This window comes from Maniola jurtina, chromosome 19 (genome assembly GCF_905333055.1).
Source record: "Maniola jurtina chromosome 19, ilManJurt1.1, whole genome shotgun sequence".
NCBI classification, from domain to species: Eukaryota; Metazoa; Arthropoda; class Insecta; order Lepidoptera; family Nymphalidae; genus Maniola; species Maniola jurtina.
Window position 1 is genome coordinate 4,146,997 of NC_060047.1, and position 18,174 is coordinate 4,165,170.

General features: G+C 35.6%; 1 protein-coding gene across 4 annotated transcripts in view; it reads left to right on the forward strand.

Moving 5' to 3' along the window:
* LOC123875242 (hypoxia-inducible factor 1-alpha-like) overlaps positions 1-18,174 on the forward strand; it is a 124,573-nt gene that overhangs the window by 20,620 nt on the left and 85,779 nt on the right. For 3 of the 4 annotated variants that reach the window (XM_045920978.1, XM_045920975.1, XM_045920976.1), the window contains exons 2-5: positions 5,357-5,544; positions 8,963-9,132; positions 14,069-14,239; positions 17,471-17,703. In XM_045920978.1, coding sequence (XP_045776934.1) covers positions 5,357-5,544; positions 8,963-9,132; positions 14,069-14,239; positions 17,471-17,703 — 762 coding nt within the window. Of the gene's footprint in view, positions 1-3,100; positions 3,226-5,356; positions 5,545-8,962; positions 9,133-14,068; positions 14,240-17,470; positions 17,704-18,174 lie in introns of those variants that run through there. The other variant, XM_045920977.1, reaches the window with a different exon arrangement.

Sequence of the window (18,174 nt, forward strand, 5' to 3'; positions counted from 1 at the left end):
TAATATGCTATGCCCAGTTAAAACCCTACTGTTTACTAAGCTATTACACTGATCGCGAGCAATTTGCTCTTATCCATTGAGTTGTTCTGTTCTCCATCTCCAAAGATATTCATCAGATCTTCACCAAATTTATATGGGACCACCTGCACAGTATACCCTTTCAAACAAAAAAAAAATTTTCCAAATCGGTCCAGGGGTCAAAAGCTTGCGAGCTGCAAATGGTTTTAACATTTAATTGATGTCTAGCTCCATGTCATACGAATTTTTTATAACTTCATAGAACACAATTTTTGTTTCTAATTAGTTCAGTGATCCTTGTCAAGATGCTATATTATACTTGCTTCTTATTTCCTTATAAGAAAAGCTAGCCAGAAAAACACCACTCCGGTGAAAGAATACATGCATCTAGGCAGAGGCGTAGAATCTTGGAACAGTTTCTATGAGCCCATAGGTAATAAGGTACAAGAAATTTAGTATTATAACAAGAAACGGTGGATGGAGGTAACTGTAGTAGTAAATCGCGCTGCAATCCCCAAAAGAGACGGTAAATTGCCTAGCACGAAAGTTTGATGGATATAGGTAGGTACTATTTGTTGAAGGCGATCGCCTCTGTTTGGCTGATTCTCACTATTGACTGAATTCACGGTTGCAGGAAATTACGTGTCGTCAAAACAACTGTGCTAGCCCTCAGTTAAACATAAACAAAATGTTGGGAAATGATGATATATGAGAGCAAAGCAAGCGCAACTCTTTAACAGATTACAGAATATGTCGATAAACTAGTTTCGGGAACGACAAAACTCACGCTGTAACTGCAGTGTAACGATAAGGACGGATATATCAGAGTGGAATGGACTGAGGAAAAATATATAGCTTTCAAATACGCGGTAACAATTTAAAAAAATCGGCCAAGTGCGAATTAAATTCGCCCACCTAGGATTCCGTGCCTAAATAAAATTATGTTAATTTTGTAAACGCTTGCAATTACCGATTTCTAGAAAACTGCAGCTACGTACTTCCCGGTATTTTCCTGTGTGTAATATTTGTATAAATATTATTGATTTATAGGAAAAATACAGGACATATTCTAAATATTTTAGATTTTTCCCCTTTGTAAACTTGGAGACAAGGGGGAAAGGAGGGATATTTTTCATCAAAAGTCAAAAACTCTATCATTAGTATCCCGTTGACTACCCTCACTAAAAAATTTCGACCATTGACAATAAAAACAAAAATATTTTATTTTGTTGTTTCATTTGCAAAAAAGTTGGACAAGCCTTAAGTATTTAAAACTTAGTCGATAGTTATTACTGAAATAAGCAGCAATGATGGACAAAGGCGCACCATGGATAGGTTCCTTCTTACGATTTTCGTACAGAACCCTAAAAACGAGAAAGCTTCAATAAGTACAATTATTGCAACCAGTGAGACGGCTACGCTGCGTGCTATCATCCATAATATTATCACAATTATGTCGATGTTCGTATACGGTAAACATAAGATTAATTATCACATTTCGTACCATTTTGAATGTATCAGACCTTCAAAATAATACTTTATTTATATCGGCGTTACAGTCCATTTTGAATTGTATCTAGGCAATGTCTGTTAATAAAAATGATTCCATCGCACGTGAATCTACAAAATATTGACACTAGCGAGAAGTAACTGACAAAATTATGGTTACTATAAAGCATACTTCGTCTTAATCAAATATAATAAAAATCTTTTTAACCGACTTCCAAAAAAGGAGGAGGTTCTCAATTCGTCGGTATCTTTTTTTTTTTTTATGTATGTTCCCCGACTACTCAAAGACCCCTGGACCGATTTGAAAATTTTTTTTTTTTGTTTGAAAGGGTATACTGACCCTTAAACCTTCACCTTTAAGGGTGGTCCCATATAAAGGTGAAGATCTGATGAATATCTTCGGAGATGGAGAACAGAACTCCTCAATGGATAAGAGCAAATTGCTCTCGATCAGTGTAATACTTCGTAAACAGTAGGGTTTTAACTGGGCATAGCACATTATAGTACAGTGGGGCCACTAAAAATTGTGAAATAAAAAAATTTCAAAAGAAAAATAAAACCGACTTCAAAAACTACAAGCACTAAAAAGTAAAAAATAACTTTTGTTTGGCTACACGTGTAATGTACCTAGGTATAAAGTCAGGCGAGCTTCACTCTTGGATTTCTAATTTTGTTTTAATATGCTAGCTCGACTTCATACCTAGGTACATTACACGTGTAGCCAAACAAAAGTTATTTTTTTTACTTTTTAGTGTTTGTAGTTTTTGAAGTCGGTTTTATTTTTCTTTTGAATTTTTTTTTTACAGTATTAGGTAGATATGTTTTATTTTTCAAAAAGACTTCAAATAATTTAGTTTGTGGACCTAGTGGTACCTGCCTATGTTTTAAAATTTAAAATTGCACACGATAAAGGTTTCTATGTTGACATACAAAATGAAGCTATTCTCAACACTATACACCCAAAAAAAGCAGTCAGGGTGAGTATCGTCGACAAAAATAAAAACTTAAAACTATGAAATACCAGTGGTTTCTTTTTGGATGTTTAAATTAATTGAAGTAAGGACGAAAAATTAAAACTTCATAAATTGTAAATTAAAACCATTAGTTATCGGTATTCTAAACACTATTAATATTAGCATGTCGGTAAGGCGACCTTGTTTTTATCCATCCCAAAATCCGCGCTTAAAGAAGTTTTCACTACTAAAAACTAATTGAGAAATCTACTTGCTTAAAAATCCAATGCATAATCGATTCCAAATCGCATTTCGCTGACGCATTATTTTTTAGTATGGCTTATTATTTATTTAGAGCACCCGATAAAAGGTACTGTTGGTTCGGAACTAATGACAAATTAATGAAAAAGTTAATTAAGCTATATGTTGCAAGCCACACAGTTCTGTGATTTGGACGAGAGATGTCTTGTCCTTCCCCATAATCTTGTGAAACAAAGACATCGAAATTAAAAACTAATAAAAAAGCGTTCAAATTAAAAACTGCTTTCGTTTAAATATACGATTGTATCTAATCAGCCAAAAATAAAAATTAAGTGAAAGTGTAAAAAATACAAAATCAGTGTCTGTGATATGTATTTAAATAAATGATGCAATAAAAATTAAAAAAGTGTTTTTGAAAAATGTGTTTACCTGGTGTGCCGGAGCTTATTGCTTCTAGGAATAAGATTTATTCGGTGCCCAAAAGGTACAGTTTACTAAAGTTTTTCACAAAATATGTTTTTGAGCCACAAAAATTGATAAGGGTCATTTTTAATATCTTCTTCCTTAGTCTTGTTAGTCTCTTAGTCATATTCAAAGTCAAATAAAAATCACTATTTTTAACCCCCGACCCAAAAAGAGGGGTGTTATAAGTTTGACGTGTGTATCTGTGTATCTGTCTGTGGCATCGTAGCTCCTAAACTAATGAACCGATTTGAATTTAGTTTTTTTTTGTTTGAAAAGTGGTTTGATCGAGAGTGTTCTTAGCTATAATCCAAGAAAATCGGTTCAGCCGTTTGAAAGTTATCAGCTTTTTTCTAGTTACTGTAACCTTCACTTGTCGGGGGTGTTATAAATTTTTAATTTACACTTGTTATACAATTATTCTCTTTAGTAAATCAATTCTAGCCCCATAAACTTTCGCTATACAAAACACCACATGATTTTATTACTACAGTCCAAGACCCTATTGTGCTCTCTGTTCTCAAATCAGCATCTCCTGGACCATTCCTGATCTATTATGATTCCAATTGTCTTTAGTCCACTACCAATGTTTGTTTGCGTCGGGAATTGCATTATATCCTTTGTATGCTATCAGTTTGTACTTAGTTACTCCTCCGGGAATAGTATTTGTCTCCTCTACGTGGATACTTCATTTATGTACATAGTAAACGTGTATATTTTGCAAGGACATGAATACTGACGCCAGAAATGGCCATGTAATTGACCTTATCGTCTTGTCTGACGGTGACATTGTTCTAGCGTGATTAGGGTTCCGTACTTCATAAGGGAAGAAGAAACCCTTATAGGATCACTTTGTTTTCTGTCTGTCCGTTTGTCAGCCGTGTCTGTCAATCACACTATCACTAATATTATCACACTAATATTATAAAGGCGAAATTTTGTATGTGTGTGTGTGTGTATGTTTGTTACTCCTTCACGCAAAAACTACTGGACGGATTTGGCTGAAATTCGGAATGGAGATAGATAATATCCTGGATTAGCACATAGGCTACTTTTTATCCCGGAAAACTAAAGAGTTCTCACGGGATTTCGAAAAACCTAAATCCACGCGGACGAAGTCGCGGGCGTCAGCTAGTATTAATCTATAGGGTACTTCCCGTTGACCTAAAATCGTGAAATTTGGCTGGTAGATAGGTCTTACAGTAAGATAGGACGTAAAGGAAAAAATCCGGAAACAGTGAATTTGTGCGCTACCATTATAACTTACTAATTTGAAAATTTTCTTATACTGGTCTGAGATTTCTTGTGGGCGATGGTACGGAACCCCTCCCGTGAGTCCGACTCGCACTCGACTTTTATGCATATGCAACTCGAGAGTGACAAATACGACCGTATGTGTGTCTTTCTGGCAAAAAACCGTCGTTCGTCGGTATAGTCTTTTGGTCTCTGTTAAAAACATTTCCATCAGCACGAATTTTTTGACACCATTCATGCCTATCGAAACGCCTCTCTGGATATTTTTAAGTATTATTTTGTGATCAATTCCGAATGCCTGTGTCCGTAAGTGGATTATCATCCTGACTAGCTAAAACTAATCGGAAAGGTTAAAAACTTTATTTTTAACTAATTATATTGTGGCTTATTGATGTAAATATTGGCATATTATAAATTGATGTCACGACTTCGTTGTGAATTTCCTCTGAATGCAGAGGTCTTGTTGAAACTTTTTGATTTTCCGGAGCATCTGGAAAATCAAAAAACTGTCTCCGAAATGCACTCCACACGTCATGTCTCTATACTTTTTTTTTCAAATGGTAAGGTGGTGGGTCGTAACAAACCTAACAGACAGACAAAAATAAAGACAGGTAGACAAACACACTTTAGCATTTATTATATTAACTATGGATTTATTTTAATTTATTACTTCCTTACCATCAATTTTGATGTTAGTTACTTTGATTGTGTCATAGTGACCATGATCCTTGTATCTGGGTCGCGATATCACATTATTAAAACAATAAAGTAATCTATATCTATACTAATACTAACTAATAAATAAAATTGAAGCATCTGTCTGTAATTTAGAAATACAGATAAAAAATAATTCTTCATCGTGTATCAGAATTACTCATCACCCGTTTCATTCTTTTCAGGAACAATGAGAAACGTAAAGAGAAGTCGCGCGTCGCGGCGCGATGTAGACGCACCAAGGAGATGCAGATCTTCGCCGAGCTCACCGCCGCGTTGCCGGCCAAGAAAGAGGAGGTGGAACAGCTGGATAAGGCCTCTGTCATGCGCCTTGCCATCTCATACCTCCGAGTGCGAGACGTTGTCTCTATGCGTAAGTTCTTTTTACCCGACTGCGGCGAGGCCCAAAAGGAGTGCTATGTGTTTGACCTGTATGCATGTATGTCCGTTCTTATGTTCGCTCGTTACTACTCGAAGGCTGAACCGATTTTGATAAATGATACGTCATTAGATTAGATTCCCCTGATGCCTTTTTCGATAGTGTTTAATGTCGATATGTTTTTAGGGTTCCCTACCCGAGAGGTGCCAACGGGAACCTATTACTAAGCCACCGCTGTCCGTCCGTCTGTCATAGGTAAAGCTGAAATTTCACTGGATGTATATTTCCATTGCCGCTATAACAACAAATAATAAAAATTTCGAAATAGCCGCCATCAAAAATTTAAAAAATTGAAAAGTGTTATTTCTTGTACGGAACCCTTCGTGTGTGAGTCCGACTCTCGCTTGAGCGATTTTTTTCACTCACCCATCCGTTTACCAATACTTTACTACCCAGATTACAAACAGCAAGTTCCTAGTTCCTACCAATTTAACATGATCAGGAAGCATTTCAAGTTTTCGGGGTTAGATACTTTAATGTATTCAACTACGGTCTATCTTGTTGATCAAATGAGGAAGCTAGAACAAGTTTAACCTAGTAAGTTGGAGAGGAAAAGTGAATAAAATAAATAGCTATTAAGTAGGTATGTCACAAAATTCTGATATGCTTTAAACTAAGACCAATGAGTGAACTTAAGCGCCAAGCGCATGTCAATTTTTAACCCCCGACCCAAAAAGAGGGGTGTTATAAGTTTGACGTGTGTATCTGTGTATCTGTGTGTCTGTGTATCTGTGTATCTGTGTATCTGTCTGTGGCATCGTAGCGCCTAAACGAATGAACCGATTTTAATTTAGTTTTTTTTGTTTGAAAGGTGGCTTGATCGAGAGTGTTCTTAGCTATAATCTAAAAAAATTGGTTCAGCCGTTTAAGAGTTATCAGCTCTTTTCTAGTTTTCTTGTAGAAAAGAAGGTTAGATAACCGTTAGGTTCATAATATTATGTCAATAGACAAATGTCAAGCTGTCAAGATGGACGTCGCCTAAATACATAATTATTTATTTGAAAATGATGTTTTGGAAAACTCAAATACTTTGGATCGTCGGGGGTGTTATAAATTTTTAATTTACACTTGTTATATTAATAACTGCCCGCGTTTGAAAAGAGGATGCCCGCGACTTTGTCCGCGTAGATTTAGGTTTTTAAAGATCCCGTGGGAACTGTTTGATTTACCGGGATAAAATGCCTATGTCAATTACAGGGACGCAAGCTCCCTCGGTACCTTTCATACAAATCGGTTAAGCGGATGGGTTTTTAAGAATCCCGTGGGAACTTTTTGATTTTCCGGGATAAAAAGTAGCCTATGTCCGTCCCTGGGATATAAGCTAACCCTGTACCAAATTTCGTCAGAATCGGTTAAACTGTTGAGCCGTGAAAAGGAAGCAGACAAACAGACACACATTCGCATTTATAATATTAGTATGAATTATTCATTTTCCTTTTGTTAATGCGACCATAATATCCGATTTATTTGGAAGTTTGGCACGCGTCACTCCACACTTTAAAATGCAAGCTTTGAAACCGCACTTTGACGTCATCAACTCCAGTTTTAAATTGGGATCATCGGTTTATTTACATCACGGATTTACATTCCCAATATTTAAGTAACCGTCAAACAAATAAGGCTCGCTGTTAAGATAAGTAAGAAAGTAAAGACGAATGATAATTAAATAAATGCAAGAATTATTCCTCAAAAGTTGTGTGAAGTGTGTAAGTTATAAGGTTGTCCGTTGTACGAGTAATATACCTTGAAGTTGACCTGTCACTTAAAAGGGGTTGCTAGGGGAGAGTAGGCATTGAGTAAAGTTGAAAAATAAAGAAATGGGGGGCCGTCAAACTTGTCAGCTTTAGACCATTTTTGTGACGGGGGCTATCTCAAAAACTAACGTAGTTAGGGATATAAAATTTCGGTATATTATATACCATATATTGTATTTAAACAACAAATACTAAAAACAACGATGTATAAAATAGTTTGTAAGCTGTGACCAAAACAAACGAATATTTTTGGGGTTTTCTTTCACAGTTTACGGTTTGCGATGTTCTAGTTCGGAAAAGTAATATTTCATGCACCCAAAATATAATGTTCATAATTCTGACTTAACCCTAAAAGAGGGAGGCCTGACGGCGGAAAGCGGATGGGTTTTTAGGAATCCCGTGGGAACTCTTTGATTTTCCGGGATAAAAAGTAGCCTATGTCCATCCCCGGGATATAACTCTATACCGAATTTCGTCAGAATCGGTTAAACTGTTGGGCCGTGAAAAGGTAGCAGACAGACAGACACATTTTCTCATTTATAATATTAGTATGGAGTATGGATAGTGATTATAAAACCACTGCGGTGTCCATAAGCACGTGCCTTAGATACGTTCAATACGGTTTCATGTTATTGGTAATATGCAGTCGAAAATAGAAACCACGAAATTGTATATTTACACCATCAAAGAAACGTTCTGTTTATTTTTATATTATTTTTCCTCTCGTATAGACACCAAAGTCATATTACTTATCTAATATTAATTTTATAGATAGATAGTTACTTTATAGACAGTACATTATATTTATTTGTAAATGCGTGGGCATTTGTGTGTGTATGTGGCATTACGCATCCAATAAAGTCTATGTTATACTGGCTTCCTACGGTGCGTGATTCTGCGGATTATCACACCGGCTGACAATCAAGGACAGCGGCGCACCCCGCACACGGTTCGGACGACGCGACGGTTACGTGGAGGTGTTTGCGCTACCATGAACGATACTCTTCCTATGGTGCGTCGCGCGTCGGTGCGGGCTGGTTCGCGTCCGTCCGCAATATCACGCACCGTGGGAAGCAGGGATTTTTTTTTTATTTGTACCAGAAAGTTGTAACAATAAAGAGAAAAATAAAGAAAGAGTGGACAGGGAAGCACTTATTCCTATAAGAGATCTCTACCAGTGACCCTTGGCAGTGCGAGAGGTTGTAAAGGGCGTAGAATAGGTACAGAAAAGATAGAAAGTATTCATTAAAAAAGCTTATGTAATTCTTGTTACGACATTAATTACGTTACAAGTGTAAATTAAAAATTTATGACACCACCGACAAGTAAAGGTTACAGTAACTAGAAAAGAGCTGATAACTTTCAAACGGCTGAACCGATTTTCTTGGATTACAGCTAACAACACTCTCGATCAAGCCACCTTTCAAACAAAAAAAACTAAATTAAAATCGGTTCATAAGTTTAGGCGCTACGGTGCCACAGACAGATACACAAATACACAGATACACAGACACACAGATACACAGATACACACGTCAAACTTATAACACCCCTCTTTTTGGGTCGGGGGTTAAAAACTGTTTTATTTATTCTTTCAGTGCCCGAAGACAAAGAAGCGCCCAAATTGCAGAGCCCTAAAGGCTTAGAGGAGGTGCAATCTGAGCTTTCATACATGAACGCTTTGGACGGGTTCGTCCTGGTGTTGTCACAGCAAGGCGACATCGTGTACTGCAGCGAAAATATTGCAGATCATCTTGGCGTGTCGCAGGTATGGACACTTGTCTCTGAGGTTGAAATCTATAGAGCGCACTTTGACTTGCTTGACTTCAGTCTTTAAGTTTCAGTTAAAACGAGACGTACTTATACCAGCGGTATAACGCTGACTCGTTTTAACAGTGTCTTAAGAGGATTAACAAAATATAAGGGGTCAAAATTGCTCAAAAATGTCTCAGGGGGTATCCTCTTAAGTCTAAGCAAAGTCAAAGTGCGTTCTATAGATCTCAGCCTTAAAGTATGGTTCTTTGGTGCGAATAAACCATGTAACATTGAAGTAGTACACGAATCGAACAGTACTTTCTCTGTTTAGTAATTAGTTCAGCTAAACTGTACCCCTTTTACTTTGTTTTCCTTGCAATTTCTTTTGAAAAATTGCTTGTTGTTTCATAGTTTACTACTCCTGTAGTTTTCTGTGCCATGTCATCTTACCATACCATGCCATTTTATTTCTGTGTTTTCGTCCTTAGCTTGTTTTTTCTTTAGTCAATAATATCGTCGGTTAGTTTGCTTATGAGTTTCGTATGGGTGAAATTTCAGTTGCCTACTTTAATTTTTCCTTTAATGGTGACTAGTTTTTTACCTGTCCTAAGAAAAGAAACCAAAAACCAACCAAGGTGTCAAAAAGAAACCAAGAACCAAGGTACCAAAAGCTTAATAGTACATTTCATGTCCGGTTTTTTCCTGTAAACTGCCACGTGTTACATTCACATGATCATATAGTTCGTGTCCTGGTCTTAAGGATTCCGCGACACCCCTGGTTGTTCTGAATATGATGATGATCATGGAGTCCTGTTATTCCTTCATGGAACTTAGGGCTGCAGCAGTTGTTTTCCATGTCTCCCTATCTTTGGCTGCTGCCTTGACATGGTTCTACATGAGTCCTACTCTTTTTAGGTCTGCTTTAATGGACCTCCTCCAGGTGTTGGTTAGTCGACCAGGTCTCCTTCGACCGCCAGACTGCCATTGAAACGCCACTTTAGCAGCGTTTCCTCCCTCGCTTCGCAGAATATGCCTGATCCATCACCATCGCCTTGGAGCTGTTCCTTGTATAACGGGAGTTGCTGGCATTTGTCCCACCAGTCTTCATTTCTATCGTGTTAGGCCAGAAAATGCGGAGAATGACCTGAAGCACTTATTAAGGAAAACCTGAACTCGAATTCTGAATATAGTTATTCAGAACGCCCAATATATAATCATATATATGAATATAGTCATTTATGCATGGGATGCATTTAAGACATCCAGCACAACAGTTGTGGGTATGTGCTTGATGATTAAAGATATACAATTGTTATTTTACTGAATTCAGTGTTTATTTTTGTTTTAGTTCTTGTAACAAAACTCTTCTAGGTATCTTGCATAAGAATAAACATAGGTTTGTCTAATGTCTGGCTTTGCAAACGATTATATGTAAATTACTTCCATAATTTACTCGACTCATGACACGTGTAGACTCTAGAGTCTAGATGGCTGAACCAATTATATAATATTTATTTATCTATATTAAAAGGTAATACGTGACCTTCTTCGTGTCTTCAGGTGTTAAATCATGTTTGGTGGTTAAGAAAAGGCAAACCTTAAGAAATGACCGAATCTTCCCTGGCGCTCATTTCTGGTCTGGTCTGGTGGAAGGCTTCGGCCGTGGCTAGTTATCACCCTACCGGCAAAGCCGTGCCGCCAAGCGATTTAACGTTCCACTATGATGCCCTGTAGAAACCAAAGGAGTATGGGTTTAATGAAAACTGCTATGCTATTGAAATGGATATCGCAGGATAGATACATATTGTTCTTAGATTCACTATCCCATACTTTGACCGCTTATAGAATAAAGCAGTATTTGAAACCACTTATTACTTCATGCCGATAGCATATCCTTCTGCGAATTTAGTATTCTTAAAACGAATCGATGTTTTGCATTATAATATGCATTGCGTCAATGGGTGTTATTGTGGTGGTTTGGGAAATCCAACAATTAATTTTAGATGGTACTTCCTAGATATCCGATAAGACATTTGTCATGCATCCTATCCATCGATTTTGCCCGCTAAGAGTCAATTATAACTTCCCTGTGCTATGAACCCCTTATAAGCCAAGGTTGCTTGTTTAGATGGCACTAACATTGTATTACAAAACTCCCCAATCTATTTTGGACTTGCCTTTACACAAGTTTAAAAAATCTTTTATGTGAATGATAAAAGAGTGTGGATTTGTCCTACAGCTCGCTTCAGCAATGCGCGGAACTGCATACTACATTATCGCATAATATTGTACCTATATAAAATCTTTGAAAACAGGAACCGCCGAGTTTCTTGCTGGTTCTTCTCGGAAAGACATTCCGAACCAGTGATAGATGCATTTGACGATCTGTGTGTCTGTGTATCTGTGTATCTGTCTGTGACATCGTAGCGCCTAAACGAATGAACCGATTTTAATTTAGTTTTTTTTTTGAAAGGTGGGGCTTGATCGAGAGTGTTCTTAGCTATAATCTAAAAAAATTGGTTCAGCCGTTTAAGAGTTATCAGCTCTTTTCTAGTTTTCTTGTAGAAAAGAAGGTTAGATAACCGTTAGGTTCATAATATTATGTCAATAGACAAATGTCAAGCTGTCAAGATGGACGTTGCCTAAATAATATTTATTTAGGCAACATATTATTTATTTGAAAATGATGTTTTGGAAAACTCAAATACTTTGGATCGTCGGGGATGTTATTTTTTAATTTAGGTACACTTGTGACTAAGTTTACATGTTTTGATGTAGTATTTAGGATGTATCAAACAAATGGTTTGATTCCTTGAGTTGATTGTTTTTTTTATTATTATTTAATTATTTTGGCCATTAGATGACGGTTTTTGATTAGAGAAAAGAAGGAAGAGGTGATGTACAACATAAATAACATGATTTTTAAATTTCAAATGTTTGTACTTATACAGTCATGTTTTATTCGTCTGTCTATTAGACTATCAGTCAGTAACGTTTAGATTAAACTTGTATTTCATAACTGCATCAAAGGATAGGTACCTTTTAATATTTCCTACTTCAAAGGAGCTTGCATTTCCTTTGAAGTCAAAGTCACCTTCAAAAGCTTTGTTGGAAGGATATTTCGATATTACTCGAATATTTTGATTATAGCCGAATGCCGCTTAACGTTATTGTATATGTGTCAATATGGAAGGCCAAAAGGAACCCACCTGTGAATAAAATATCACACTTTAATATTATAAAGGCGAAAGGTTGTACTTTCACACAAAAACTACTGGACGAATTTAGCTGATATTGGGAATGGAATGGAGATTATACCTTGGATTAACACATAGATTATTTTGTACCCTGTAAAAATCATTGGTTCCCACGGGATTTTAAACATAATATCTATGCGTACCGAAGTCGCGGGTATCATTTAGTTTAGGATATAATTTTTCATATAAAGTACTTTAACTAGCCGTCAAGTCTAACTATAAAGAATCATTACGGGAATATTAGTCCTTTCCTCTCTAACTACGAGATGCTTGTACTAAGAGTAGGTAGACAGTTGTGCCACGGACCCTATGATCCAATGATTTTTGATTTCACCCGGTAATGTCCGCCTGTGACCGTTGAATCATATTCAAGCTCTTATAAACTCAGATTTTAACGAGACTTAAGGCCGTATTTACAAAAGTTACTATGAGGTCTCACAGTAAGCTCGAACGCATAGTGTAGGTTCCACCAATCAGATCATTGTAAATTGACGTGATACAGTCATCTGATTGGTGGAACCGAAGCTGTGCGTTCGAGCGCACTATGAGACCTCATAGTAACGTTTGTGAATACGGGTGTTAAAGTTTTCGTTAAATCCGAACTTACATCAGAATTATCGTTTTAAATAATCATAGGTAGGTGATTGATTAACATTGTCATAAAAAAATCGCTATTTAGCGAATTCCTCCATATAGTACTACAAACCTTTTAAGTTTTTATGCCTAATCTAGTCCGTCCTTTTGTTTTTGTGGTGTTCAGTGCGATAAAGAATAATATATACGTGACAAATTACTGACCTAAATAATTAAAAGACGCGTCTTTTGTAATCATATTGCGTTTCTAAGCTGACTAGGTACATTTTGTACAATTAAAAATAAGCAAGTATTGGCCATGGTCTAATCGTAACATTTACTGCTTCAGTTGCATGTAACTGCCTGCCAACGATAAATTGTTTATCAATGAATATTATTAATTCGACATTGAATAATCTATAATGAATACAACCAGGGGAATATAATTGAGTGAAAACAACTCGCCAACATTTAAGTATTTTACCCAAGATAGGATATTAATATTAATATTTTGCAAATGTTTATTAATTATATTTTTTATTTTATTTTTTATTTTTATTAATAAGGTTCGCTAGCGATTTTTACAAAAATAATCTTAAATTAAATAAAGTTAAATTACATGACGTTGTATGTAAAATCATTTTAAAGCAAACACTACATGCACATTCACACAAATTAACATGGAACAGTTATATTAATCACATTAGTAAAATGATACAAAAAGTAGCTAAAAACTTTCCGAATTAGTGAAAACATAAAAAAAATTATTCAAGGTGCAATGGTAATTGAATAAATCTAGCCAAACCCAAGATAGGATATTAATATTAATATTTTGCAAATGTTTATTAATTATATTATTGTTAAGAAGGTTCTTTATCATAGATAACATTGATTATTATAGCTTAGATACTATGCAAATAATATGCATTTTACTAGTTAATTTACGGCCTTGAATATCTACTAATGCAGTCTAACGATAAAATTTGTAGAGCTACTTTGACCCGTGGCGTATGAAAGTCGCTACAAGAGACCTACGAGTATGTCCACGTCTATCGCTTGATAATGATATGGGTGATGAGGGTGGTTTGCTGATGGTGGTGGTTTTTATACATGTTTCAGATGGAGATAATGGGGCAGAGTGTGTTCGAGTTCAGCCACCCCTGCGACCACGACGAGATCCGCGAGTCTTTGCGCTCAGGCAACGACGGGAGGCGCGACTTACTTCTACGTCTCAAGTGTACTCTCACCAGCAAGGGGAGGAATGTGCATCTCAAATCGGCTTCCTACAAGGTACTGATTTCATCATCATCAAAATTATTTATTCAAAGTAGGGTAATACTACATCTTTTGATGGTCAGAATTATTTGATTTGAAAGATGATATGGAACTGATATTTTGAGGATGATTTCAAGTTGAAATCATCCTCAAAATCACAATTTTGTTTAAAAACCTAAGCAATAATAAAATGCATACAATATGAGGTCTCATTCAAGAAAGAAAGAAAAATACGGTTCGCCTTTAAAATAAGGATTAAAATCGTATTTTCTTCGTCTGTGTTGGTGTTAGCTGGTGGGCGTGCTCTGCCTTTTTGGAGTGTTTTTTTTTGTTAAAACTGACTGGAAAGCGCTCTAAGGGGGTGCCGTGCGTATGTCGGCGAGCGCCGGCACAGACGGGGTCCATACTTGTATAGTTTAACTAACTTGTTACAAATATCTACAAACTTGACATTGGCTAATCTTTGTAAAGCCAGACGAGAGAGAAAAAAAAATCGTATTTTTGACATGACAGTTGACACATAGAGTTAAAAATGGCGAGTTCTCATTTTGTACAGACTATAAATAATTGGAGCTAAATCTTTAAGATCATTAGTTGATGTCATCGTTACTCTAGGAATGGCGCCGCATTTTGAGAATACATAAAAATATAATTAGCTTAAAACACGTGTTGTTCAAACTCGAACTGCAAATGACCTTAAAGATGTTTTGATTAAGCTAATAATCTCTAGTAAACCGGTAGTTTTCGAAATGCAATTGGATATACGAGTATTTTCTGAAGTACCTCACCCATAATGACGGATCGCACAGCCCAAAATTCTGGAAGGATTGGGCTGAGGAAGCTATTATGACGTAGACATCCTTTAAGAAAGGCTTTTTGAAAATTCAACCCCAAGAAGTAAAATATTGGATGGAAGCGCGTTAACTCGAAACTTTCGAGTTAAACGCTTAGTTTTTATTAACCCCATATCCTTAATCGGTACCTAAGGGGTATTGAACGATAAATAGCTTGGCGGTACGGTTTTCCTCTGGGAAAACAAACTATTGACACACTTATTAACATAAAATCTTTTTGCTAGATTTTAGTAAACACACAACTACTGCGTAATCAAATTACTATCATGTAAGCGTGAAACTGCCACACGTTTTTCTAACAATACCAATCAGCTAACACTTAATCTTACCGTGCGTGCTAGTAATTTCATAGTTTATTATAACAACAGACTACTATGTACACAATAATAGGTACAAAAATAAAATCCACTCGTCATTATGTTACAGTACAATGTAAATAAAATACGTTATACATAAATTAACTAGAAATGACAATAACGGGAAGTTTACCAGATAACCTTTTTATCCCGGTTTGTCCTCTAACTCTATGTATTGGAACTCAAATGCAGTTTAGTATCTTTTGTGGGTTAAATAATTCAATTTTGATTTCAGATGAAAGAATAACTAGCTCTTCTAAAGTAGAATTCATTTATAGTGCTTCACCATTACAAGGTTACAACAAACTTACAGGAAATACAGGTTATTGCAATCCAACTGAAAAAGCGCCATTTTGTGAAGGCGGTCATCTTTAATTTGGTTTTTTATGGTTTAGGTATTCTATTAATTAAATTCTTTCATTTGATACCCATATTGAGGGGTTTGAAAAAAAATACTATAATCCGCCATATTCTGGCGGCGGCCATCTTGGATTTACAATGATACTGATCTAAATAAGTAACAGTATAAAAGGAAAAGGTGATTGACTGATTTATCAACGCGCAGCTCAAACTACTGGATAAATCGGGCTGAAAGAGTTTAGTCTACGCGGATGAAGACATAAGCAAGTTATATTTGCATAGTTGTATTGGCATTAAAACTAAAGGTGTGTGCCAATTTTCAAATAAATCAGTTAACAGGGAGGGGGCAAAATTTAATTATTAGATTTGACCCACACATGACAAGGCAAGCTAATTAAACCGTTAAACATGCCAAGCTAAATACAACAGTTTAATAAAGCTGGATTTTTGAAATTACCACTGGGGCAAAGCCGCGGGCGGTCTCTAGTTATGATAAAAAGACACCACAGAGCAGGCAATATCATTATACTAAGATACATAACATACATTATTATGACACATATAAGCTTGTTAACCTTCTTAACGATTTCTTGGGCACTATAATTATATCCATTACTTTTGATTGATGCAGTACTGAGCCCATTAAAAGTTGTTATTATCGTTATAATTGACGTAATGGTATACATAATTCACATCTAGTATTTTCAATCCTGATTCATTAAAACAATTGTTGATTTATAAAAACAAACAACTATAAGAAATGAAAACAAAAATTATTGTCAATCGGCCAGTTTCTACTATATATTTTTACTGTAAACAAATAGTTTATAGGGAAAAATAAGATTATTAAAAGACAATTTGTGTGATTTAGTTGATAAATTACAAGGTGGTTGCTTTTTGTCATTTTTTCTAGAGGTCTGCTTGTTTAATTTTTTAATTCCATAAAATAATCAAATTAAAATTTGATTGTATTTTTTTCTTAGTTATAAATGTACCTTGTAAGATAATAAAACAAAATTACTTCTATAATAAAGAAATTAAGTAAAAATACGCATTCAAAAAGTGAGCGCCTCTAAAGCGTATGGTTATTGGTTATCTTTAGAGTATGTCTGGATATGGTTATCTTTCTAGGGTTAATGTTTCAAAGCAAGTTACTCAATAATAGCATTTATTTGCAAATATCTGGTCAACACACTATAAAAAAGGAACAAAAATAGAAGAAGAAAGAAAGAAGAACATTATGGAGAACTTTGAGTTATACATTATGTTCCTCACGATGTTTTCCTTGACGTTTACAATAAGAGATATTTAATAGCCTAAAACGCACATAACTCAGAAAAGTTAGAGTTCCGTGTCCTGGATCGAACCCCGAACCCACCGAATAGGGACTGAAGTACCTATTAATCACCATTTAAAAAAAACATTTATAGGTAGCTAGTAGTATATGTTTTTTTAATCAATGTAATGTTATCAGAACTCAGAGACATTACAATCGGAAACTAATTATTATTAACATGGCATCCAAAATTCATACAAAACGTTTATGTAGACCATGACTAAATCATATACTACTAATATCATGGCATACAAAATTCTAAGGAATTGTTATGAATTGTCCCTCACAAAACGTTTATGTAATATGTACCATGATTAACATTTCTTCTTTTTAATAACAGGTCATCCACGTAACTGGCCACATGATAACTCCTACTGAAGAAACAACAAAGGATCAAGACAACACTGAATCAGACGAAGAAAGGAAAGAAGCAAAAAGCTACACCAACACGGGAGCACTAGTAGCTGTAGGCAGGCCGATTCCTCATCCTTCCAACATCGAGACCCCACTCAACAGCATGACTTTCCTTACTAAACACAGTTTGGACATGAAGTTTACTTATACTGACGAAGGGTAAGTAATGTCGGTAATATAAATTATCCAAATATAATGTAGATTAGCGATTACTCGGCGTGTGTTACACTAAAAAAACCGGTCAAGTGCGAGTCAGACTCTTTCACCGAGGGTTCCGTACTCGAGTATTTTTCCGACATTTTGCACGATAAAAACTATTATGCATAAAAATAAATAAAACTCTGTTTTAGAATGTATAGATAAAGCCCTTTCGTATGATACCCCACTTGGTAAAGTTATCTTACTTTGAAAATTTAAACACATTAAATTTTTTTTTAAATGATGTGACCACAAATTCACGGTTTTTGGATTTATTCCTTTACTTGTGCTATTATAGAGTTGGTACTTTTTATTTTGCTTAGAATTTACTAAGTAAATTAAAAAGTACCGAAAGACCTGCTTAGTTTGTTCCCTTCCTGTTCCTTTGTGATAACACTGTTCTCAAAAACCATTAATTTTTATCTAATCTTG